Consider the following 27,490-nt stretch of genomic DNA (forward strand, 5'->3'; position numbering starts at 1 on the left):
AAGCCTGGAGGACATTATACAACAATTAAATTCCTCCTCCTGCTGTCTTGATATTCTGCAAACAGGTTTTTTCAAAAAAGTTTCCCAAGTCATGGCTCCAGATCTGTTACAAATTGTAAACCTGTCTCATCTCTCAGGTGTCTTCCCACAGACCCCGAAAACAGCAGTCATCAAGCCACTATTAAAAAAGAACAATCTAGACAAGTCAATAATGAACAGTTACAGGCCTATATCAAATCTTCGTTTTTTAAGTAAAATAATCGAAAAAGCTGTTTTTCAACAGTTAAATAACTTCTTGACATTGAGCGACTGTTTCGATGTCTTCCAGTCAGGTTTTAGACAAAATCACAGCACTGAGACAGCTCTGGTTAAAGAGTTTAATGACATCCGTTTAAACAAAGACAGTGGCAGAACCTCAGTCTTAGTTTTACTTGATCTCAGTGCTGCGTTCGACACAGTTGACCACAATATATTACTCGACCGACTGGAAAACTTGGTGGGAGTTTCTGGCACAGTACTAAACTGGTTTGAATCCTACTTAAAGGACAGGGACTTCTTTGTGTCTATAGGTAACTTAAAATCTGAGCAAACAAAAATTACTTGTGGAGTTCCCCAAGGTTCCATCCTGGGGCCTCTTCTGTTTAACCTCTACATGCTCCCACTAGCTCAGATTATAAAAAACAATAAAATAAGTTATCATAACTATGCAGACGACACACAAATATATATTACAATGTCGCCAGGCAACCATGGTCCAATAGAAGCACTGGGTAAATGCATAGAGCAAATCAATGAGTGGATGTGCAAAAACTTTCTCCAGCTAAACAAAGACAAAACTGAGGTTGTTTTTGGAGCAAAGGAGGAGCGACTAAGAGTAAGCAATCAGCTTCAGTCAGTAAGACTTAAAACCACAGACCAGGCAAGAAATCTGGGTGTAGTGATGGACTCAGACCTCAATTTTAAAAGCCACATTAAGACAATTACAAAATCAGCCTACTATCACCTGAAGAACATATCAAGAATTAGAGGATTTATGTCCCAGCAGGACTTGGAAAAACTTGTCCATGCTTTTATCTTCAGTCGTCTTGATTACTGCAACAGTGTCTTTACAGGTCTGCCTAAAAAATCAGTCAGACAACTGCAGCTGATCCAGAACGCTGCTGCTAGAGTCCTCACCAAAACCAAGAAAATGGATCACATCAGTCTAGTTCTGCGGTCCTTTCACTGGCTCCCAGTCTGTCAGAGAATAGACTTTAAAATCCTGCTGCATGGTTTATAAAGCGCTTAAAGGTTTAGGGCCAAAATACATTAGTGACCTCCTGATTACTTACGAACCATCCAGACTGCTCAGGTTGTCTGGGACAGGTCTGCTCTCTGTCCCCAGAGTCAGAACCAAAAACGGAGAAGCAGCATTCAGTTTCTATGCTCCTTATATCTGGAACAAATTCCCAGAAAACTGCACGTCTGCTGAGACTCAGCTCTTTTAAATCGAGGTTGAAGACACACCTGTTTACAGCTGCCTTTCATTAAACAGCTTTAATAAGATTTTAAATTTGAACTCTGCACTGTAACATTGAACTCTTTTTATATTTTAACTTTATAATTAATTTCATTTGAATTATTTTTATTTGAACATATGTTCAGATTTAATAATTTCAATGTTTTTTACATTTTCTATTTTAATGTTTCTTTTCTTTCCTCTGTCATGATGCTTTTGATGTCTTGTGTGAAGCACTTTCAATTGCCTTGTTGTTGAAATGTGCTATATAAATAAACTTGCCTTGCCTTTTAAAGTACTTCGCTCAAAAACAATGCCAAAAACAGAAGTGCCTTAATCTGCAGTTTTCCAGATGTCCACTTGAGGCTAGCTCCAAATGTAAGTGAACCACTTATAAAGCTTGATGTTCAAATACAGCAGACATTACCTGTTTACAATCTGCGACAACAAAGTGTTCTGATCGCTTTCACAAATTTCTTCATCAGAACTGTAAGGGGCCAAATGATTTATACAACTTCTGTTTTAAAACATATTAATGCTTATAGTTACACATGATTTGGGTTATTGTCACTTTAAGTGACAGGTGGGGCGTTCTACATGTCTGTACACAAGGCATTGGCTCTGATTATTCCTATCACTATACTTGGCATCCTGTTGAACCAGCCTGTAAAAAATATTGTCACTGCAAGCTTAACATGGACTACCAAAATGCCATACACATTTTTTCCTTTTATTCATATAATGCCAAACTTTGTGTATTTCAGTTTTATGGTTAGATTATTTTTTTCCTTTATCCTTTGTTGCAGTTTTTTTTTTTTGGTCTGTGAAAGACTCATGGCTAACATGATTTATATATAACATGATTTATGAGATAATGAGAGAACCAGCCAGTTTTCCTGCATCAAGTCAGATATTCCTTATTGAAGCTGTTTTTTGAAAGGATCAATGATCCTTAAAGGCTGTGACAACATTAGGCACAGGTATACATATATTTATTTCTGTTCTATTTTTCTTTTTAACTGCTGACAAATTACCTCTCAAAATAAAAGGAGTCAAAAGGAAAATGTTTGTGTTTGAGTGGAATCCAGTCATCTGTTGGGTAGAATAATCATTCCTTTTCAGGTGGGGAATCTGTACAGTAGTAAAACAACATGACAGTAAATGTTTGACTCAGCAACTTGGACTTTCTTTGTGCTTCTCTTTCTCCAGCGAAGTGGAGCTTGTCAGCTTCTTTGAGACCAACAACGTTCAACACCTCGCTCTGATCTTTGAGAAAGCTGGATCCTTTATCGGCCGAGAGGTATCAGTCCAGTTCCTTCAGCCTGAGCTCTGTGTTTCTTACTTCTGTGGAATATGTTTTATTATAGTCAGCAGAAGAGACATAGTTTTAAAATGACTGAATACATTTCACTCCATCCATGTCCAGGTAGCATCACACAAGTAAAAAAAAAAACTTCCCTCTGACATTTTTGACTTTAACGAAGAAGTGATTTTTTGTGTGTGTCAAAATAAGCTGATGTATCGATTGTTTGAAAGAATAATTTCCCTGGTGCTCTGTGATTGGAAATAATTAAATTTCAAAGACAAACAGGACATTATAAGTAAATAACATGAAAGTTAACATGACGTGAATCTTTATTTTATTGTGTGTTACCATTACATTTCTAAAGGTCACCCTGGACCTATTGCAGTTTGAGAACGTAGCTGTGCGGAGAGTCCTGAGCACTGAGGCAGGACTGGTGTCCAAACTGGGAGTGACTGAGTTTCCATCCTGCTACCTTTACTTTCCTGGAGGCAACTTCACCCGACTCAAAGTGTGAGTATCTGTGCCCTTCAACTGCGGAAAATCCTGAATGCTTACATAACAATCTCCATGGACCTTGATTTGTCAAACAAGTTCATTAAAGCTTCTACGACTGCTTTTACAAACATCCGCCCGGCCTACTTCTCTGTTAAAGGGTGTGCTGTGTTAGTTTACACTACAATTATAAAACAGCTGATGCAAGTTGTGTTTTTTTTTCGTGTAGACGATGTTGAAGACGTGTTAAATTGTGGGATACATCGGCCTTTCTCCACCATGGCCTTAACATTTGAAAATCTGTCACCACAGCCACACTTAGCTTTACCATTCTTTTAGAGAGATGTCCTTTTTTTAATTAGACACAATTTAAAAAATAACTCTGCTCACCCATGCTTCCCTGTGTTTTCACTTATTAGCCTCACAAGGCATAGTTCAGCGATCGTGTAGGTGTGTATGGACTTTGCATGAGTGACATCTGTCTGACCCTTATATCACATTTGTTTTAAACCTTAAAGCTCACTGTCAGACCAAAATTCCTTCCCAATTAATTTCTATGTGGAACTCTGGCAAACTTTCCCCCAAGCATGGGTGTTTCTCTTTTAGTCCGAAATTTTAAACAACTGTGTGGGTGGGTGCATTTTAACTTTACTACAGTCTGTGTTTTTTAAACACAATAAAAAACAGCAGTTTGTGTAATGCAGTGAAGGATTGTGCTACATTTTGTGGTGTTGTGCTGCTAATGAGGATTACAGGAGGATTCAGTCAGTGCCCGTGAAGAGTCTCTATCTGAAAGTTTATTAGAACACTTCTTTGCGCAGCAGCTGCTTTGGGATGGTTCTTCACACGACAAACTTTCTATGTAAACATGCAAATATCAGAGGGCAGATAGGGACATGAACATTTGGCTGAGCAGTAACAAGCACCACCTCCAACAGGATGAAACAATGCCATTTATCTTCACTTAACAACGTGCAGAATTGAATTTGTGCTCTGTAATGTGCAAGACAGCACAATGGTTCAAAGTACAATGAAGAACAGTAATGCTACTGTTTGTCTTGTATTTCTCCTTCCAGCACGGTCTGAGAGCAACACACAGCATAGGTTTGTTTGAATAGTGCACAAAGCTTTTACTGCAAGATGTTCAACATTATTGTTTGCATTTATATATGTACGTTTAGGAAATGATACTTTTTCCAGCCTTAGTTTTTCAAATAAACGGATACAGAAGGCTCTAAGAATCCAAAGAGGTTTCAAACCGTTTTCTTTTATATCAAACAGGAGAATGGGATTGGAAGGTATAAGGAATGTATTATATAATTTTGTATACATCGTACCAACATGTCAAACTTTTTACAGTAATTTCCATTTAGCTTGATCAGAAATACACAAACACCAAGTGTATCTTCCTTTGTTTCTATTGTTCCAGAGGTGACGACTTTGCTTTCCACAGAAAACCTTCATTATCTAAACCCTATTCATGAGAATACTTTTAAACATCTGGACTCTTAATGGGATCAGAGCATCAAAATCGCTCCTATTATTCACTTTCATAAAGCATCTCTGATCATTTCTCAGCCTGCAAATTCATCTGCTGTTCTCTACCTCTTTGTTTGGCTGTTTCAATAACTTGGCATGCAAAGAGGACTCTTTTTAGTTGACAAATGCAAAAAGGGAATGATTTATTGCTGATTTATTTATTCACCCTCCATCTCTCCCCTTCCAACCCCCCTCATCTCCATCACTGTACAGAGAGGAGGTTTTTTAATTTCTTGCATGAAAACAATGCCATTGCTTTTCTGGCTTCACCTGCCAAACAAGCCCCCAACCACACACGGCGACAGATGGCCTCCCATCATCGCTGAATGTCTGATTGATCCTGGGAGAGCAGGGGGTGCGTGCATGTGTGTGTGTGCGTGTGTGTGTGTGTGGTTGAGAGTGTACAGGGGCGTCTCATATCCGTCATGCATGTAATGTGTGCTGGTCCCAGGTGAATGCATTCCCTCCCAGCCCACCCTGATGCCTGCTTGCCTGCCCGCCAGCCCCTGGGATCGCTGGATGAATGGCTCTCCCTCCACATCTGTACACTCCCACCAGACACACAGGTGTAATTGAGTCCCAGGCTGGTGTGAGTGAGCGTGAGCCCGGAGTATCCATCCTCCTTATTACCATTCCTGCTCCAGTTTTTACGATGCCCACCCTTTCTCTCTCTCTCTCTTCCCCTGACAAGTGGGGAAAGCAAATGAGAGGAGGATGTGAGAGGTGGAAGGGCATAGAAAGAGAGAGAGGGAGAGAGAAAGAGAGAGCAGTGACTCCAGTTGCAGTGTTATCACACGACTTAATGATCGGCAATCTCTCACTCTCAGTTCCACGATACTCTGGCACCATCTGCTCAGTATTTGAAATGCATTCCCGTAAGTGTGTAAAATATACGGCTGAAAATCACTGGTCATAAAACATTTGTTTTAAGAGCTGCTTACAGCTGAAACAAAATGTGGGATTAAAAAAGGGTCTTTGTATGAGGTTCTTGCTGGTTTAAAGCAAGCCCTTGACAATTAAGTGTACAAACTACATGCACACAGTGTAACAGAATGTTTTGGAAAGCCAAACAATGTTTACATGTGATAACAAAACATGTCGGTATTCTGCGACACATACACGTTTTTGTGACCTTGCTGCAGAGATGTGGTCCCATTCAGACACAACAGCGTTAAAGTGTTTCCATGATGTTGGGTGAAAATGTCGGTTTTGCGTTCAGCTTTAAATAAATTGGAACCACCTGTTGAAAACTAAATGATACTTTGGTATATAGTTTATAATAAATGTAATTTCAAATGCTCAAAGGATCTATCTTACTTGTCTTTCTCTCCCTCAGCAACATCGAGGCTCGTACTTTCTACTCTTACGCCCTCCAGAGGCTTCCTGGAGTGGTGAGATCAGGGAAGCCTCCACCAGTCCTTACAGACGTCCGCACCAACACCACACAGGAGTCCTGGAGACCCTTTAACAAGTAAATGCAAATACTAAACTAGCTTTCTCTGCTCAGTCTTGTAGTTTGCTCACATGAAGTTTGCTATTGTGCTCAGGTCCAGGGTGTACATGGCAGACCTGGAGTCCACGCTGCACCACTCTTTGCGTCTGGAGCTAGCTGCTCATTCTGTCATCAAAGGAGAGACCCTGATTTCTCTAAAGAACTACATCTCTGTCCTGGTTAAGGTAAAGCCACAATGGAGAGCACTGTCTACAGACACACTGCACACACACACACACACACACACACACAAATGATATACATATTTTACGGCTCATTGTTTAATTAAAAAAAATACATATTGTGTTTCTCAGTGTTTATTTGAGATTTTAGAGATAAAGCAAAATGATTAAAATAGATAACACAATCAGCAATACAAAATCCACAAAAAACATCTAATAAAAAACACGCCATCATTTTGGATTAGGTAAATACTTATTTTCCCTTTGTGCATAATGAGCAGCTCTTTTATTTTTCCCTATCTTACTCTTTACTTTATTAGGAAAGAATAGATCGCTAAGTTTTTTACTTAGTAGAAATTAGTCAGAGGATAAAATTGTAGAACCCTTTGCTCCAAAGAAAGCATGAACAACCACAGGCAGCAGCACAATGTGTAGTAACAGCGTGTGGACAGCAGGTGGAGAGTGAGACAGCAGAATGTGTGTTAACGCAGCACATTGGAGCTGCTGTTTTCTGCCTGTGGCTTAAAGTTCCTTCTTCATAAAAGATATACCATCAAATCTATTCGCATCATTAGGCAAAGTTAACCATTCAATTGTTTGGACAGATGCACTTTGTTTTCCACCGACAAACCCATGCACGCTTATTCAGATCACTGAAAGCCAGAGCGGACGCCATTGACTTGTGCAGGAGCACAAAGACTCTCTTGGGTATTGTTGACCCTCTTGATGTTGGCTCCCAGGGGGATTGAAGCGTGGCTGCCAACCACTCGCTGCACATAGGCTTTACACAGACTGATAACTAGCAAGCCTTGGATAACAGAACCCCAACACCTTCCTTCTTTTTTGTACAATATTTCTGTGTATGATTTCCGAATGAATCTCTGTAAAGACTTGTGAATGTGACAGCCCTCTATTCCTAAACACCCAACCACCTGAATCCTCTTTAAACCTCTCGAACCTTTTCCAACCACTGCTATGTCTCACTTTTCCATTTCATTTTGCTTTCTTTTTAAATGTTTCCACTGGGTTTATATTTCTTTGATGGATCAGCTTCCATAGTTTACCTGCTTCATGCTTTCTTACACTACTTATCACATGCTCTCCTTGTTCCCTCTTTTCATCCTGTCTCGCTGAAGTGTGCCAGCCATGCAAACATGTTGTGATGATGAGGCCTGACCTGCTAGCCCTGTCCCTATTGGCGACACACCAGGCTGTCTCGCTGCCCGAGTCTGCCACCAATCTCTCTGATTATATCTCACTCTCTAGGGAGGCATTGTAGCAAGCGTGTGTCAGTGCTGGAGTGTGTATGAGCCTGTAAGTGTGTTTGTGTGTGTGTGTGTGGGGGGGGGGAGGCAGAGCACAGTGGTCTCCCATTAGCTCCAGCTTGTTTAGTCAATAGCAGCAGGTCCCTGTGGTATTTTTAGCCTGCACCCCTACCAAAATGGCCCAGGCGCTCAGTAGGGCTTTGTGTAGCTGAGGAGGCCGTCATTGTTGGGGCTGACTTGTGACAGTCCTCGTTGTCGTTTGACTGAGCGATCTCAGTACAAAGAGGCTGAATCCTTTCAGTCAGTCGGCTTGTTAGAGACACTTCATGTATTAGAAGCAAGCTGAAACTGAAGACTCGTAGGCAATACTCATGGTAATAGGAAATGCTTATGAGACTCTTCTTGATCCTCTCAAATCAAGTGTCTGCAATTGTAGTTAAAATGCTGAAAATGTAATTTGTTTTCTTTTTTTAGTTTTTGATCATTCAAAAATGGGTTCAATGAAGAAATGTACTGGCTGTAAAAACGTTCTGTCTTCCTGATAACTGACACATTATGTAAAAAGTGACACACTAAACCACCGAGTCGTTTGATTAAATTAGATTAGAGAGAGAAAGTGAGTCATAACACTGTTACCTCAGTGCGACTGTCATCACTAAACACTGGTGACACATTTCCCAACTCATGACGCACTTTTTCGTTCTGGACAAATAAAATAATAAGTGCTTTTTATTTGGGTAAATAAAGGTGTGTATGTACATGACACTGCTCTAAATTGTCGGGGCTGCTGCTCGTTATTATGTTCATTATCAATTCATTTGAGGATTATTCCCTTTATTGGATACTAATAACGTTTATTTTTTTGCTACAATTGGATATTCTCCAGATAATTTTTAAATTGTCAGACAGATATTTGCTTCTCTATTGTAGAAAGGAGGGAAAAAGCACAAATACTCACATTTGAGAGGCTTGTTTGTTCAAATCTTCACTAGCTTTGAGTACGAATGAATCAAAACAGTGAATCGCAAATAATCTGGATACAGGAAAAGTCCATGTATGGATTAGTTTATATTAATCTCCTTGTGTTGTAATATTTAGTGATTCTCTGTTTTGTCTAAGAATTGTAATTCCTTCCTTTTCATATCCTGCATCTCAATCCAAACATGTAAACAGAAGAATTGTTTGGTTTTCCTTTTTTTTCCCTCCTTTGCACCCAGCCGTTATATTACTAGATTGACTGTCTTGTCAGGCTGAAGCCGGATTTATGAATCCTCTACATATGAGGATTAAAAAAGTGGATCTTGTGAAGCATGAGAGCATTACAGCAAGGTTTTTAAGGATTACACCTCTATCCTGCTTTTCTTGAAGGAGCCCTTCAGCCCGGAGGGGCCGAGGAATAAAACAAAGAATTAAGGGGGGGCGGGTAGTCTAAAGGGACACAGCCTTGGCACTTCTCATGCCAGAGCTCAGTCTAAAATGTTTGCTTATTACCAAACATGCTAACTGTTTTTAGTGAGTCCAACTGTACATGTAATCATGGATGTTAAAACACATTTCATAATCAGATCCTTCTAACAAATGTTGATTCATTTGGCTTTTTTAAGCAGTAGTTTACAGTCAGTGACAGTAAAAAACAAAAACAAGGTTTGCCTCGTTTCTACTATGTGGCACGTGTACACAGGGCCTGGTCTGCCCTGCTGAAGCCAACAGATGCCTCCCTCTCGGGACCCTCACCACAAGGAGCTTGTGGTTTCTCAAGTGCTGCTGATACTAATCGGATCAGGGATGACATATTGCCGGGGTGAAGGGGATTGTCATGGTCCAACTGGGACGGGGCAGGAGGGACATAGGGTTAGACGAGGGACTGTGTGTGTGTGTGTGTGTGTGTGTGTGTGTGTGTGTGTGTGTGTGTGTGTGTGTGTGTGTGTGTGTGTGTGTGTGTGTGTGTGTGGGTGTGTGTGTGTGTGTGTGTGTTTTGTTTTTTTGTTTGTTTTCTCAAGATAGAGGCAACACCACTAGACAATACCACAGTGGATGATCAGAATCATCACTGGAATTAAAACAGTTTGGGTGTTAGATATATGATGTTTTAAAGGACATTTCTTTGTTCCACCAGGACATCACATCTAACACTAATCATAAAATCATTACGGCAAATTAAAAAAATAAATAAGTTAAAATATTATTATAAGTTTGAACTAAAAGTCACACATGAGACAATAAAATATATCTGTGATTCAAATATATAAATACTTATTGTACAAATATGGATTGTAATGTCTCATTATAATTAAAAATAATTTCAGAATATAATATATTCAAATGTAACTATTTCCTGTACAAAAATTCACATTGTGTTTTTCTTATTATATTTATAAAGTGTCTATTTTAAAATAGGAACAGTTTGTTCCTAATGCGTCATCTGAAAGGTATCATTGAACTCCTTAACACTGACACTGCTGCCATAGCATAGTGTAACCCTAATGCCTAACCTCAGCATTATTTACAGAGGTAAGTGTACTGTAAGTTCATTTAAATGGTGAAAATAGTTTTTTGTGACACTTTTCTGACCTCCCCTTTTTCATGACCACTTGAGATGATTTAAACTTACTACTCGATATGAATATTCAACACAGTGTAGGACATGATCTTACAATGCTTGTCACTGTTTTGCTCTTTAAATTGACTTTTTACATATATATTACGTTTGGCAGGCTGATTTACTTTGTGTATCATCAAAGATTAAAGTCAGAGTCTGACAGGGAGGTACAGAGTAAGAGAAATAAATGTAAGGTAAGACAAAGTGTGATAAAAGCAGAGCAACATGACACTGACTGATATCTGAGTCCTAACAGACTCTTTGTAGACTTCAGTGTGGTTCAACAACCTTTGTGTTAAAGGGCGATCAGCAGGCCCGAGGAGCTCATGAATAGTGTTGCTTTGGTGATGCTGAGTTAAACCCATTAGTGGGAAACACCTGCGTTTTCTCTTCTGCTTAAATTCATATGACTGTTTAATGAGCTTTTCTGACTGGTTGGCATCTAGACCTCCGATCCAGACCTAAACCTATTATATCACTCTCCCAGCAGTGAGCTGCACATGTTGCAGGCCTTTGTCTGCTTCTCCTTTAATGTTGTGGAGGAAATATTGTATTGATATCTGTTATAGTATGTATAGTATAGTGTATATAATATGCATAGTTTAATCCGCTCTGGTTTTTTTAAATGACTCGTACTTTTGATTCTTAGTTCTGTAAGGGAGCCATCTTTGTGCCCTTGTTTTCACTGGATCAGTCAAGTCTCACACAAGAATAGCACATTTTCAGGTAATGAAGTTAGATCATCCAGTGGTTTAAACTTGTATGTCAAAATACAGAAATGTGGAAATTCAGGTTTTTATCACACATTTTTCTGCCGGCCAAGTTGATGGAGGGTGAAAGATTCCTGGCGGAGTACTCTGGTGTACATGACGGGTCACAAACAGAGCGGGACTGTTAGCCTTGGACCAGGAGGTCTTAGCAAATCACTTGGGGTCTGGTTAAGTGGTCAGGGTGTAACACACTGATCCTGTTAAAAGTGATGAATAGACGGCTGAGCCAGAGCCTGAGAGGTGTGTGTGTTTCTGTGGATGTGTTGTGTCTGTGTGTTAGTGTGAGAAAGTTCACCATTGTGTTGAGACGTATTGAGAAGGACAAATGGTGGAAGACAATTGTTCAATATGTCCACATGTCGCATGACAATCTGTGTGTCCGGTTTTCTCTCTTTTTTTAGGAATTGTCTTAGATGCACACTGGCCAAAGGAAAAGTGGAATGATGCTTTTACCTCGTTGTTAAAAGTATTAAAGATGACAAACCATACTGCCATGTCAAGCCAAAAAGCAATACACAGAATTACAGAAAATGAATTGACCACCAGTAAATGATTTGCCATTTACTTTGTTGGTGTATGGCTTAAATATGTCTTTTTTTATTTTGGCAATAAAGCCTAAATATGCTGCAGCCAGTTTCTTGATATGAGACTGTTATGCTTTCTTTTTAACCTAAAAGATCAAAACTGTGTATGTGTTTCTTGTAGAAAGTTGGTTTGACAAAAATAAGATGTTTGAAGTTGTCATCTTTGTGTCTGGGAAAGCATAACTAGACTAGATTTTAATCAATTATTTAAAATAAAAAAAATCAGCTGACCAATCGATGATGAAATACAAAACTATACCTGCAGGCCTAGGCAAAAGTTACCGTGGAAGAGGTCTTTTTGCTGTTTGTTTACGTCTTGGAAAAAAAGTGTATCCCTCTGCATTGTGTATTTCTGGGAATAGGACCGTTATTATCAACCATGAGGCTTAAAGTGAGAATAGAAAACACATTTAGATGAAATGTTTTTAAGCACTCTTCTCTCTTTTATCGTCTGAACACTACGGAAATCATTAGTTTCTTTTGTCAGTAAAGACATGTTTGTCTGTGTCTGTCTTTACTCTGTCATCACTGGTCTCAGACATACATCAGCTGGATTTCCTCTTTCTCCTCAGGTTGCCCACGCTGCTAGCTACAGTGTTGTGTTTCATCCCAATTGTGGTTGCTACCATGGTACTTTGTAAAGACGTAAAAACAGAGCAGGGGAAAGCATTGAGTACTCAGGTAACTACGTGGTTGTTAGTGGCTTAGGAAATGGATCTTAAAAGAGGAAGAAGCTTAAGCTCAACTGCTCACTCATTTACTCACTTTCTTTGGAGGGGCTGAGAGGAAAAACACGCAGACCACCATTTTTTTGCAGCAGCTAAAGTGTGGGAACAAATATTGTTTAGGATGAGTCGCCTGCTGATAATCCTGACACTACATTTTCCCCTAAATAGAATAGATTTTTATTGTCATTAGATCTTAGTGAGTGGCAGCACAGATAAAACAGAAATATGAATTTAAAAAAATCACAGATAACATTAAAATAACAATATTAAAACAATAGTGAAATGCACTGTAGTCTAAAAGCTCTCAAACAAAGAAAGTGTCAAATAGTGTAAAGCAGTTATAACATCAATTAACAGTGATAAATAGTATAAAAGTGCTGGTTGTTGGTTTGGGGGGGGCTGCTAAGCTCAGCAACTTATGTCCTCAGTCTCTCTTAGGGTGGGGGAGGGTGGGGGGAGATACATTTTAGAGCCCGTAGAAAGAAAATGTTTCTCAGTCTGTTAGTGTTTGTTATAACTGTCCTGTATCTCTGTCCAGAGGGGAGGGGGGAGTCCCAGGTGGGTGGGGTCTTGTAGAACACAGCTGGCTTTCCTACGAGCCAGCCAGTATATACATCACTGAGGTTTGGTAGTTTGGTCCAAAATCACCCGCTCTGCTGCCCTCACCAGCTGCTGTAGGTGCCTCCTGTCCTCTGCTGTGCAGCAGTAGGCCGATATGAGATGAGATGTGAACCCTGAGGAACTTGAACCCTCTACCCTCTCTACCTCCTCCCCACATATCGAGAGGGCAGAGTGTTCAGTATGCCTTGATTTCCTGAAGTTCACTATCATTTATTTGGTTGTGTTTAAGTCCAGGTTGTTATGGGAACACCATTGTACCAGATGTTGTAAGCTGTCTCTGTTATGGGTTATCAGTTCTACTATGGGGGCGTCATTGACAAACATGACAATAGTGTTGGTGGAGTGAATAGGGGAAGAGAGAGTAGAGGACGGGACTGAGTTCAGGACCAGAGTGGACGAGGTGTGGTCTCACATCCTCACACTTTGGGGTCCAATATCCACATACACAAGCAACTGCTTAAGGCCAGTTCGCTCAATTTTTACATCAATTTATGTTGAATGATGGTATTGAAAACAAACTAAACTCAACAAACAGCATCCTCACATGTGTTCTTATGGTCTAAATGGGTGATGGCTGTGTGAAGTGCTGTTATAATCTCATCTTCTGTTGATCTGTTATTCCGGTAATCAAACCGATGTTGATGAAGTCCTAAAAGTATTGCAACTTTTATGTGAGAAAGAATGATTATCTTACTAAAATATAAAGCTTCTATGAAGTTGAGAGAATTCTGTTTTGTTGACTACAAACCATGTTGGTACAAACTTTACTATGTTAGTGAAGATAAATTACTGAATAAGAAATTTACATTTCTTCATATTTTTCAGATATTGTATTATACCTAGTAACATCTTACTCTCTGTTGTTTTTTAATCTGCAGTACCTTCCAGGCCGTCCAATCGTGATGAACCTTTTGAAATCAGTAAACTCTTGGCTCAACCAGGCAGGTGATGAGATTTCTTATGAGGCACTCAGAGAGTTACTGGATAACACAGCTCAGGTGAGTAAAGACAAATGTCAAAGACCTTTTGCATCTTTTTGATGAACTTCCTTTTGCTTCTTGATGTTTTTGTAGGTAAAGCCAATATATGTATAGCCCTTTTGTTATTTAACTTTTTCTCTTTCATATATTTTTGGTTTTCATTGGACTCAGAAGTGGTCCATCCATTACATATTGCACAAACAGAGAGAGATACATGAATGCAAATTGTAATTTTCAATATAACAGACTTTGGGTTTCCAAAAGGAAAGGAAGGCCCAGCAGACAGACAGATAAGCTGTTGCAGAGAGAAAAGAGCGCAGGGCCTCACAAAATGCACCCAGACTGATGTGATCTTAAAAATTTGGATAAAAATCACACGGTATGTGGAGATAAAATAATATCCAGGTATATCAATATTTATTTTGTCCTCGTCTCTGTGCCAGTGCATACAACTGAGGAGCTATGTGCTGCTGTTTTTGGAATGAAGCCTGCATGCCTTCAGTATACGCCCCCCATGCAAATTGAAAGAGTCACTTACTTACATCATTAGCTTTTAGCAGGCAAATCAATTGATCAATGAATCAATGGGGAGGTATGAATAGACTTCGGCTGGGAGGAAATGGACTCTGTACACACACGCATACACATAGGCTGCAGAAAATCTTTACTATTGACATGTGAGTAACCCTGTCAATCACACAAGTGATGGCAATGCAGTGTGGCGAGAGAAACGACTTTATGTCAAAGAAAATATGTTATTGGATCCAACTGTGGCTGGTGGTTAGAGATCTGGATTGCTTCTGTTCATTAGTGGAGGGCTTAGCCATTAACCTGAGATTGACTTCCTATTGATCAAGGAAACTACACGGAACAGCTTTCATTAAGTTACACAGGTTCAGTGATGTTGTGGAGAATACTTTTTCAGAGAGTCTCTGGGATTTAGGGAATACCTCATTCAGCGAGCTGTTAACCCTTAATAATGATGAAAATGTAAAACTGTCAGTGTTATTTCTGTTAACACTCTCAGTCTTTTATGACCTACTCTGTGACACTTGCACCTAAGCACATTCACTCCTGCTCAGGACATTTCAGATAAGGGTAGTGTATATTCTTTTTCACTTTTTTTAAAGGGACACATTTCCTCAAACAAACTGGCATCGTATTTCCTCAACTAATGCATTTTACATGGACAGATGATTGATTTCTCAACTTATAGATAAAATGTGAATTATGGTTGATTGAAAACCTTCATATTCACATATTAAGCTAGCTGTCATGCCAAACACTATTGCAATTGGTTGTGCTAAAAGTAACAATTGGGGGAAAATTGTTAGCACATGTCTGTGTTCAGTTAAAGTAACAAACAGTTTAAAGTGGTTAGCTCAAATCAAGCGATAGACAGGTAAAATAGTTTCACATAATGCTTCAAAAGTAGAAATATCTAGCTAAAGTAATGTATGAACAGTTATAATATCAAGTTAGAGTAATGAACTAACTGTTGACCAAGCTAGCTAAAACAAAACAAACAGCTTAATTAGTTATGAAATTCAAATTCATAAACAATTCAAATGGCTAGAAAAATCAATGACTAAATAGTTAAAAACTGACACTTGAAAACACCTGCTTAATTATTAAATAAACAATGAATAGCTAGCTTGTTATGGCTAGCTTAAGTAAAGCAAAAACAGTTGCTAGCTAAAGTAATAAATTGTTGAAACGTCAGCTGAATAAAAATATGTACTAGTTAGGAAAAATGAATATGGTTGAAACAGTAGGCCCCAAACAAGGCAAACTAGTAAACAAATACACAATTCAACAAATAATAACACTATTATAAGATCAATAAACAGGTAAATAAGACCCAAAAATCAATTTATCATAAACATTTAAAAAAAATACAAGAACAAAAAAGAAGTGTCTTTTAACAGTTTTAAGTCAGTATAGGAAGTACGCTTTATCAGGCGTAATTAAAAATACAATACTTGTAGGTCTGTTTGATTTCATTCTCCTGGGATTTGTTGAAAATTAGAATTATTCATAAAAAAATAGGTACACTTATAACATAGGCTTTATTTTATTTTATTCTTCTTATTTGTATGTAATATCTGTGTGTCGGCTTGTTTGTTTTCTTTCAGTCTTCAGACACTGCGTTGCCTGAAGGCGTGCGTTGGGTGGGCTGTCAGAGTTCACAATCCCACCTGAGGCGTTACCCATGTGGGCTGTGGACTCTCTTCCATGTTCTTACTGTCCAGGCCAAGACCAGTGGAAGTACAGGTACACACACACACACAATAAGATTGTATTTATGAAAAGGGCCAATGAGCTTTCGTGAAGATGGGGTAGGACTGAGGACAAGGGCTTTGTGAGGCTTAGTCCACAAAACATTTCAGAAAGAAATTGTTTACAGTTTTTTTGTTTTTACACTTACTCTATTTAACACTTTGCAAAGAAAATACCTAGCACAAAAAAATATATATAAACATACATCGTTATGAACTTGGCCAGAATTGTTTTTTGTTTTTGTCCTATGCTTTGTCATTTTGTCACTGCTAAAATTGAGCCTAATTGTGACTGTGTGAAAAGGGATTATGTTAGATTAGTGGAATGAAACACACACACACACACACACACACACACACACACACACACACACACACACACACACACACACACACACACATCCGCAGAGGTTAATCCCGAGGTTTACGGACCATCATGTGACCTGCAGATGGACTGGCCAAAAGGGGTGTCCATATGGCCCCCCACAGACCACCAGCTTAATGGGTAAACACACACATACTGTACAGTTTTGGCCATTACATAAAACGGCATTCATTTATACAAGTACATTTTGGATTATTATAGTTAGGAACAAATTAGCCAAAGTTTGAACCAGCAAATAATACAATAATACAATTATGTGCATTATTTTCAGAAAAAAGCGCACACACACACACTCCCAATCCCACTCCCACTGTCCGTTTGGTTCATCTAAAGGTCTAGCTAAGCTGAGAACAAAAGCATACAGGTTCAGGAAAATATGTTTATGGACTGTTGAAGTCCTGAGACAACAGCCTGGCCACCATTCACACAGAGGTTTTAACGGCCTTTAATCTCTAGATTGGGTTATCCCATTCGTATAGAGCATTCATCGTAATAATGGTTAACCCAGCTCTCTGTGACTCCTGGCCCACATAACCGTGGGAATCCAGGAAGCTGTGGACCTGCACCTCCATTAGCAAGCTTTCAGGCCACAGCACATTTTATAATGTATAGAGACCACTGGCTTTACAAGGGGCAGGTGACTGGTGGGAGCTTTATCCAGGGAACAATGACTTGTGTATGTTGAGAGAAGGTCATCTATGAGATTTTGCATTCAAACTTAGTCTGCTAATTATCTTGTTAGAAGTTACAGGACACAGACCAAAGTGTTTGAGGTGATCTAAGGAAGAAAATAGTGATGTTTTATGCACAGCATCATATTTCTCATTTGAATCAGATTACTGGCTTTACAATTAATTGGTTTATTGTCATTTTCCGTTCAAGATTCCCAGGAGGTGCTGAGTGCGATGAGAAACTACATCTACAACTTCTTTGGATGCAGGCATTGTGCTGAGCACTTTGAGAACATGGCAAAGGAGAGTCTGGTAGAGGTGAACACAGTTTCATCAACCATCCTGTGGCTTTGGTCAAGACACAATCGTGTCAACAACAGACTGGCAGGTAGGAATCAGCACAATCATCTGTAGCTAATTTGCAAAATGGGGCAAACAATAAAGGTATCTCATTCTTTCTCTAGTTTCTTATGTTTTTTCTTTAGATGACAGTTGGGAAACACTTTTTGTAATGTATTGATATTGCTGATAAAAGAGCTGTTTTATCAGGTTTAGAGTTCATAATGTGACATATATATGACTGAAACAATGAGACTCCCCAGCTCCTGCAGCAACATGTCCGATGTGTCCTTGGGCAAGAAGACACTTAACCCCAAATTGCTCACACTGCTTTGTCAGCGGTGTATGAACGTGTATGAATGGGATGAGTTACTACTGATGGTCTCCCTATATAGCAACCACTGCCATCAGGGTGTGAATGGGTGTGAATGGGCAGGTGTGACATGCGGTGTAAAAGTGCTTTGAGTAGTCAGAAGACTGGAAAGGTGCTATACAACCTCAAGTCCAATCACCATTTATAATTAAAAGAAGGGATGCGGTCACTTGTAAGTGATGATGAATTAACAATAACGCAGAGTTCTTGAAGAGTGACATCCAAACACATCCTTGACTCAAGATAACTTTTGCTACAGTAGCTGCACAGGTTGAGAATCCACAGGGTGTAGCTTCTATGCCCTGCAAGCTAACAGTCTCTACACTTTATATCACATAGGAGTTTATATTTTAGCTACAGTTTATGCCCAAAGTTAATTACCAGTCATAAGAAATATATTGTCACCTTTGACATTAAACAAAAATAAAATTCTTCTTTGCAAACACAAAGACAGACTAGCTGACATGCCTGTGTGTATGTGTCTGTTGGAGTAAGAGCTTGTTTAGGCTGGAGTTTTGGCGTGTGTAGAATGACCTCACAACGCCATAAGGGTTATAGTAATGTCAGGAGACACTGTTTTTTAGAGGCTTTAGCATTCGATTTATAGTCAAAAAAAGAATGCTACAAATGTACAAATATATACATATATATATATAAATATATATATATATATATATATATATGGTACAATAGATATTCACATCATAATGAGCAACTGTTTGTTCACTTTAACCTTGTCTTTACTGTTTTACCTGGTCGCACCTCCTGACAACATTAGTTGTAATGACAGGAAAAATTGATAAATTGTTAGTTTTATTATAATCTCTGAAATTGTAGTACAATAAACAGAAGGGTATCAGGTGTACCACATTATTAAGCTAATATTAAGGAAAACAACTTAAAGATGACCGCTGTCTTAACTGATTTAAATTTGGAAACTGGGTTATCAGAATTTGTATGACTTAACTGAATCAGAATTTTGTATGCTTGACCTGAGCAATGACTTGACTTGACTTGACTTGACTTGACTTGACTTGACTTGCTTGAGACTTGAAGGTTGAGACTTGAGACTTGCTTGTGACTTGTACATGTGTGACTTACTCCCATGTCTCTGAGACAGGTCAAACAAATGATTTCTGCCTCTGAGTTCTCTGTCCCATCTACATTGAGTTAATGCACTGATTTTTAACTGTGTTCAACATGCAGAGGGAAAGTGTTTTGTGAATATACAGATTTCATATCTTAATAATGCACCGTTTAAATATTAGTTTAATCCACTATCACTGTCTGTTACCTTGAGACAGCAATGTGCCAACAAGATGCCTGACACAACATTGTAAGACCAACTCCCCAGTTGTCTCACAGATGGCCGCAGGTGCATTTTCTCCTTCACAACCTGTGTGCGCTATTTTGTGAAAATGACAAACACTACCTGTGACACTGCAAGATAGGACACCATGTTTCTTAAAAATCTGGCTGCCATCTGCTACGAAGAGGGTGTGGAAACTTGCTTTTGTTTTGGAGGTCATACTAAGCATCAGACATGACAAAAATAACTTGATCATTTCATAAACGTATTCAAAGGACTAAAACTAAGATCCAGATTTTGTCTCTGCCCCATCTTACAGTATATAGACCTGTTTGTTAGGAGAATTACTCAGCCTGTTTTGTAAACTTCAAAGTGGAAGTCAGAAAATCGATCATTCTTTCAGTAGTTTATGAACACCAACATTTCTCTAGGTTCAGTCTCTCAGTGACATAGTCGTAGTCTTTCTGTCTAGTGTTTGACTGACAGAAATTTTGAAGCTTAAGTCGATCTTATTGTAGGTTTATGTTACACACCTTAGTGTGCTAAGCTACCGAGTCCTCCTCCTTTTCCACTACATCCTTTGCTCTTTTGACCCTCCCCTCTACTTACCAACATCCACAATTTTAGATCCTAGCATACCAAACTTCAGAGGGGATCTTTTAGATCCAGTTTCCTCTTATTGTCAGTTAGTCTTTGTAATACGACTTAGAGGGTGAGGGGAGGAGAAAGAAGGATCCTCAGATCAGACACCAGCTGTCACCCCGTCTTAGTCCTCCAAGTATCATCTGCTTCTGCCTCGCCCTTTTTCTCCTGACCCCCTCTGCTACCCTCATCCTTCTCGCACCCTTATCATCCTTCACTTAAAACATACTGCCCCCCCAACATAACTTCAAGTCATTGAACATCCTTATTCATATATTCTTTTGATTTATTCCCCTAAATGCTGCTGTTGCACCTTCCTCCCGTAGACTTGTACCATGACCGTTTACTCCGCTTCAGAATCTGCATATTTGAGGAGTGCAGTTAGATTAAACACAATTATTTAAATATATTGACTTTTAGTGGGTCACACAGAAATAAGAATCTTTAGACTTTTTAGTGTGCATCAGGATATATGTTTTATTTTTACCTCTGACCCTCAGTCAAGACTACTGTCTTTTCTTGCCTTGTAACATGTAAACAAAAGTTGTCTCTCTGTTTTCACCCTGCCATATCAGCATATTACTTCTGCACACCACCCTCAAGAGCGTTAAACAGCTCGGCAGCATCCCTCCTCCCTTTCTGTGTTTGTATGATTTTATTAGGCATGGGGCTGTCATTAACAGCCCACTTTGTTAAATCACTATCTTTTGTTTGTGTTGACTGCCCCCCTCTTCTATCTCAAGGACAGCTTGTGTCCTGAACAGCAGGGGCCAGGAGGACACCCGTCCTCGTGTGTGTCTGCTCCCCAGACACTTAAACACTATTCAACCCTCCACCCTCATCCATCCGTCTTCTCTCTCTTCCTCTGTTCCTGTGGCAGTCCTTCTCTCTTTCCACTCACCATCCCCAGGGACTCATATCCTTCGCTTGACAAGTAATAGCAAAGCATCCTCACAGGATGGGTCCCCCTGGAACCAGCCCTCTCTGCCCACACACACACAAACACACACAATTCCCAAGGTATTGTGTGACAGCAGGTGGCAAACACCACGACACAAGCCACACACGTGCCCCCCCCTGTTTTTCCTCCCCTCCTCTCAATCACACACGCACAGCCTTTCCAAGCATGGGTCAAGTTGTGGCGTGTGGCAGGGGGAGTTAGTCATGGTGGAGGGTGAGTCGGGTCCACAGGGGATCAGTCGGGTGAATCAGAAGGAAAGAAAGGGAGGAGTTGAGTGTTTGGCTGCATTTGTAGCAATGAGCGTCGCCATCTCCCTTAGGAGACTCACTTCATCCAATAACCCCCTCCTCTCCCCTTTTGCCTAAAGTGGAGCTCTATAGCAGGCCTCCCCGCCCCTCCTTTCAGTAGCATTCATGCATGAAACTGCAGCTATTTGTAAAGCAGCCGAACAATTAATTTAGCTGGCAACAAAGAGGCCCCAGGGCCCTCTGCTTCCTCGCAGCAGCTGAATTAAGAGCGCGGCAGCTCAGTCCTGTTGCTGCTTGTCAACAGGCGGAGACTGATTCACATTTCTACAGACAAAACCGCTCCGGGCTGCAGCAGGCAGGGCTTCATCCAGGACTGCTCTCAGTGTATGTGCATTGTTGATGCAGGATAGTAACAACCTTTCGATGTTAAGACTAAGCAGCCTTGCATTTGTTTCCATTTTGGTTCTAAATGATATATTTAATAGGTTATTATAATGATATTGAGTTTTTTGTGATAATGGTCTTTGAAGTAAAAAACTAAGGATGAAACTACTTTGTAACAGTTTATTTTTACTTTTATCAACTGCAAATTGACCCAAAGCATTTTATTTGTCTTCTAATTGTGTCATTATGTCAGTTGTTGTGATTTCAGTTTGTTTGAGCTGGTTTGTCGTGTCGTCCTTTTAATACTCCAATTGTGTTCTTGAACTTCTTGAATATAACTGCTTTCAACGAGCTTGTATATCGGCACCACAGGAGCAGAATAATTAGAACAGGACTCTTTCATATGTTTATCCCAATGTCACATAAATCTGTATCGATATGTTCTGCTCTCCTAGAATTTGGAGAACAAGCTTTGTGTCAGGCAATCCATGTTTGAATGGACCCAAAGAAAAGTGTAGGTCAAATGTGTTCTACCTCTGCTTTCCCTTTTGTTAGCGCCCCTTTGGCCTGTTTGTTTGTTTTTCTGTTTTGTCCATCCAACCTAAGCGTTAGATCTGTCAGCCAATAATCAGAATTTGTGGATCAGGATTTTTTCATCCCTGTAATTAAAACGAGTGTAATATGTCTGACATCATCTGCAGCCATGATGGCTCAGTATGCCACACATTGCAGCTGATCCTCACTTACAGAATTAGTGCTGAGGAAGCTAGTTTGACGTGCTGAACAATACATATTTATACCTGATGAATATGTATGAGCGGCGGTGATGACATCTCTGCGACAGGCCTTTGTGGCATTCTCAATCTGGCTGCTATGGCTAAAGTCACCCTGTCTGCAAACGTGGCAAGCTGATTAGAATAAGAAACGAGATCTGAGGCATCTTGGGTGTATGTGTGTATGTGTGTGTGTGTGTTCTCTCACCTGCTGAAATGTATAAAAGCCCCCCATCACACACACTCATAGGTTTCAGCCCATCCAGGACAGCGTAAAATTGATGTATCCTTTATGTAAAGTACTGTATGAAGAGTACATACCCACATGCATATGACTGAGATTAATCTTGAACGCTGGAGCGCTGGAGGAGGGAGCCAGGATGGAGGTGGTGGAGGATGTAAATTGACAGTGTGGTAAAGTGACAGACCTGCTGCTGCTCTGCTTTTTCCCCCCTCTTTTCAGACACATATATACATACACATAAACACACACAAAGGTGGGTGACAACAAGCAATTTATTACTAGATGCTGCCCTGTGTTTGTGTTCTTGTGGGCATGTGTGCAGAGTGTGTATGTGTATGCCCGTTCCTCTGCCAGTCTCTTTGCATAGCTGCAGTGTGTGTGAGCATGTGTGTCTATGTGTGAGTTGCAGGAGGTGTGAGTGGGCAAACATGTTAAAGGAGAGAGTTTTCAATTCATTAGAAGGGCAGCTCCCCTCTCATGTTCAATTTGGAGATTGGACTTCGCTTCACAAGGGGTTTGAGGGGACAAGACAGGTGCACTGAGGTCTGCTGCCTGAAAACAAGGATTGTGTGTGTGTGTGTGTGTGTGTGTGTGTGTGTGTGTGTGTGTGTGTGTGTGTTTACACATGGGGAAGCTGTCCACTCTGGCCACATCTATTATCTCGCCACCCCTCCCACTGGGACATCCCAGAAGCCCATTGATCATTGTTAGACCCTGTCATGCACACACACATAGACACACATACAGGCAAAATATCAATCCCTAGATTACATGCACACACTGACAGATGATTTACATATACACACTTAAAACACATACATACACATATGCATATGGGCACTTAGTTTTTTACGAGCATTGTGACAAGATCAAATGGGCTCAGCACAGATTGCATCCAGTCGTCAAAGCACTTACATCTTCAAGTCGACGCAGCAACAAGGAGAATAAAAGAAACAACAATGGATGAGGCGGCCGACTGGGTGCTTTATGTTGTTTGTTTCCTGTATGTGGCAATGAATCTGGATCCATGCTGTGTTTTCTTACCTTGTATATCTTAAACTTAAAGTCACTAAAGCCTTCATTAGTTTGTCAGTGTGAGAAATACTTTGACAAAGCTGCAGAAGTGAAGGAAGTTGGCCTCAAGGTGTCAATCAAAAACAAGTTTATAAGAAGTAAATGTTCTTAAATTGTATATAAAAAGCATTTGTAACTGTAGAACATCCACTGTAAGATGTACAGATGCTTACAGAAGAAAGTGCTGGACAGTACACTAGGCATTTAGGAAGTTAATGTAGTTCAGTTGATTCTTTTAAACATGTCTCTACTGTAGAAGTACATCATTTAACTTTGTTTCTTGTTCACATTTTCAATGTCTATATTTACTGTTATGCACCTAGAGCACTTGCACAAATATGTTTTATGTTTAAACTTTCTTTGCAATTAACCCCATTCTGATTCTGCTGATATGCAAATTAATTAACAGCTGTATGAAAAGCATGTTATGTATGAAGAAAGCAGATTAAAAGAAAAAGGCATGAGCTTAAAACTATACAGGATTTTTAATCTCATCTATAAAGATCCCCTTTTATTTTTCATAATTAATCTTTTTGCCCTATTATAAATGTTGCTCAATCCGCTCCCCGTACTGGTGTGATGAGGAGCCTGTTAGACGACACAATAACAATACTTCTGTGTTGATCTTTGTAGGTGATTTGAGCGAAGACCCTGACTTCCCAAAGATCCAGTGGCCGTCTCCAAAAATGTGTCCATCCTGCCACTCAGTGACGGATAACGGGGAGCACAGGTGGAACTACGTGCAGGTTCTCCCCTTCCTCATGTCCTACTTCTCCTCCAGCAGTATCCTTACAGGTACGCACTGAAGTTTTGTTTCTGGAGGGGTCATGTGTCGTAAATTAAAGGAATCTGAATGACTACAGAAATATAATTCATCTCACCTATCTGACTGACCTTGAAATAGACCTGTGCATTTTCCCTTTGAATATATGTCTACTGAGCAGCTAAATACATTTAGGTGGTTAGTTGGTTTAATTATTAAAAGGCCAAAGTAGCTATCTGTGGAAACAGGAGTACTGGAAAAAAACAAAGAACAAATTTGGCCACATTTTATTAAATTAATTCTCTAAATCATGTCAAACCTATTCAAAAGGGAAGTTATTGATTATAGATGATAGCTGTGTTTAAATTTTAGGTTTAGCTATTTTAAGAGGAGGGTAAGAATGTGAGGCTATGACTTAAGAAATAATGAAATGTTTCCTTCTTTTCCCCGCCTTGTCAGATTACCTGGAGAGTGAAAGTCAGATCCTTGCAAAACAAAAGCAAAAACATGCGAGTCGGCAGCAAGCTTTAGAGGCTCAGAAACATGAACGGAAAACCAGGGAGGCCATGGACTCCATGACTCTTGCACCTCCACAGCCCTCTGTACAGGAGGAGGAGGAGGAGGAGGAGGAAGAGGAAGAGGGTACTCAGGAGGAAATAGTGGCTGATCAGGCGGTGGAAGGTGGGGAAGCAGCAGAGATGGAGGCCAAGCCAACCTCTAACACCAAAACAGGAATAGAGTCGGGCCGGCGGCGGGCACACGTGAAGCCAAGCATTGTTGGAATGAAGATGCGAGAGCTGCCGGAGGACATTGTGGATCTCGATTCTTTTGTCAACCAGCACTACAAGGCCAGGGCGCTGCGATTGGCCGCCACCAGGGTAAAACAACGCACCCTGCAGCGCAAAGAGGAGCAGGAGCCCGGGGTTGTGTTCGGGCTCGGCATGGATCTGGACGTGGGGCTCGGTATGGTCGGCCTGCAGCCAATATATGAAGACTTTGAGCTCAACCAGAGAAAGCAACCACGGAAACGAGACCTGACAGGCCAGTACTTTGATGAGGAGGATGAGCTGAACCACAGGAGACGCTGGATGATGTCAGTGCTGAGCATCGGATTCTCCAGACTGGACATCAGCCTGTGTGTCATTCTTTATTTCCTGTCCTGCATGTGTCTTTTGGCCATGTACCTTTTCTTTAAAAACCGCCTCAGGCTTAGGCGGTCAAAGGTAGTCTCACCCTGAACCAAAGGGCACCTAGATTTTGACCTGAGTGGACAATGATTAACATTCATTAGGGTCATGTAGGCTAAGATTCAGGCTAAGGGGATGTGTCAAGATTAGTGCCATCTTAGGACGTCCACTTAACTGTTACCTGCGGCAGAGGTAGGCGACTGCTTGCTTTAGCCTTGATACTGTAGAAGTGTTTCTGACTGGAGAGGAGGGAAAATGAAAGCGATGCCTTCAAATCTTTAACAAATCACCTCAGTTATTCAACCTTACACTAAATCTGACCTGGGCTTTTCAGGCAGCACCTAAGCTGTGTAAAATCTGTGTGTGCATATAGATCTATACTTCCATGAGTGACTTGTTGTTTGGGGGTTTTGCCTGAGTTTGGGATAATGAATCATGCTTTATTCTGATTGACCACTTATGAAGGATTAGACCTAATATGACATGGAGTTTCATTGGTATGAAGTCAATGCAACTAATTTCATTCTTTTTTTACTAAGTAGTATTTGTTGCTTTACTGACATCAATGTCATTTATAGAAGGCTCCTGAGATTTCTTTTAAATATATATATATATCTCATGGAAGAGTGAAGACATCCTCCACTGCTACCATGTGTACTTTGACCAAAAAAACACTTGAATTCAAATTATTTTATAAATACAATCAACATCACATCGATGATCATTAAGTGATTCAAGAAAATTTGTTCTGTTGTATCTGAAATTGCAGATTAACTTGTTGTTGATTGAGTTTTTCATTTATTAATCAGATAGATAGTGGTAGTAAAAAAAATAGTCCCTACATTTTTTGTTTGTTTTATTAACTTGAAGTCTGACAGGTGTATTAATGTGTCCAATGCTGTGAATGGACAGGCAGTTCAACACTAAATTCCACCAGAGAGGACCAGATCCCCTCCTCTCGTCCTGGCTCTTTTTCAGGTGGCTCCCCAAACACTACATGAGTCATTGAATATGACATCATACTGCTGAGTTCACAGAACAGCTACTCTGGTTCTTTATGAGGTGTTGTGGAGCGACACATGTTCACAGCGGACCAGGTTTTAGAATAAGCAGGATTTGTTTTTGGCTTGTGTTAACAATGTTAAATGTTCGCTTTCTCAATCTCAAAGACACTGTTTTCTGTTTGTTTCTGTCTGAATCAATAAAATTATTTTTGATAAGTATGCATTGTTTATTCTTTTCACTGATCTGTCAGCGAGTTGTATCATTGGTTGAGGTAGTTTGATTAAAAGCCTAGAAGTTATACCTACTTTATCTTTATAAAAGTAAGTTTGAGGGATGAGGTAAACTTTGAAGCGGTCTGTATTGTGTAGATGTTTAATTTTGCAGATAATTATCTGTTTGTATTTTTCGTTTTTTAAACCCGGACTACAGGACAAGAGGTTAGGAGGACCAGGGTGTTACATGTAGAAATGGAGGGGGTTAAAGCATCCAAGGTTGAAGGAAAAAGCCTGTTGCCATCTGCTGTGCAGCGCAAGCTAAATCCTGACAATTTCATTGGGATTATAGCAAGTGAGTAATCCAGCTTTCCTTTAGGACTAGAGGGAGAGATTACCCTTGAGGATTAGCTCCCTGCAGATAATAAACTTTATTAAAACGCAATCGGCTTTTGTTGGGGCTTCTTCCCTCACACACTTGGAGGTGGGCTCCATGGGGGAGGTTTGGGAGGGACCCTCTGAGAGAGAACACAGATAAAAGGATGGGTGGAGGACGAGGGTTTGATGTCGTGCGGATTACATCAA

At 40.0% G+C, this 27,490-nt stretch overlaps 1 protein-coding gene across 1 annotated transcript in view; it reads left to right on the forward strand.

Annotated features, from left to right (window-relative positions):
• The window catches only part of qsox1 (quiescin Q6 sulfhydryl oxidase 1), a 33,119-nt gene extending 6,208 nt beyond the window's left edge, over window positions 1–26,911 (forward strand). Inside the window, exons 5-13 of the mRNA XM_061032645.1 lie at window positions 2,708–2,798; window positions 3,169–3,314; window positions 6,172–6,306; window positions 6,383–6,512; window positions 13,955–14,074; window positions 16,192–16,330; window positions 17,603–17,779; window positions 24,372–24,533; window positions 24,961–26,911. Coding sequence (XP_060888628.1) covers window positions 2,708–2,798; window positions 3,169–3,314; window positions 6,172–6,306; window positions 6,383–6,512; window positions 13,955–14,074; window positions 16,192–16,330; window positions 17,603–17,779; window positions 24,372–24,533; window positions 24,961–25,739 — 1,879 coding nt within the window. The 3' untranslated portion in view covers window positions 25,740–26,911. The remainder of the gene's footprint in view (window positions 1–2,707; window positions 2,799–3,168; window positions 3,315–6,171; window positions 6,307–6,382; window positions 6,513–13,954; window positions 14,075–16,191; window positions 16,331–17,602; window positions 17,780–24,371; window positions 24,534–24,960) is intronic.
• The last annotated feature ends 579 nt before the right edge of the window (window positions 26,912–27,490 follow it).

Source organism: Labrus mixtus, chromosome 3 (assembly GCF_963584025.1).
Source record: "Labrus mixtus chromosome 3, fLabMix1.1, whole genome shotgun sequence".
Taxonomy (NCBI): domain Eukaryota; kingdom Metazoa; phylum Chordata; class Actinopteri; order Labriformes; family Labridae; genus Labrus; species Labrus mixtus.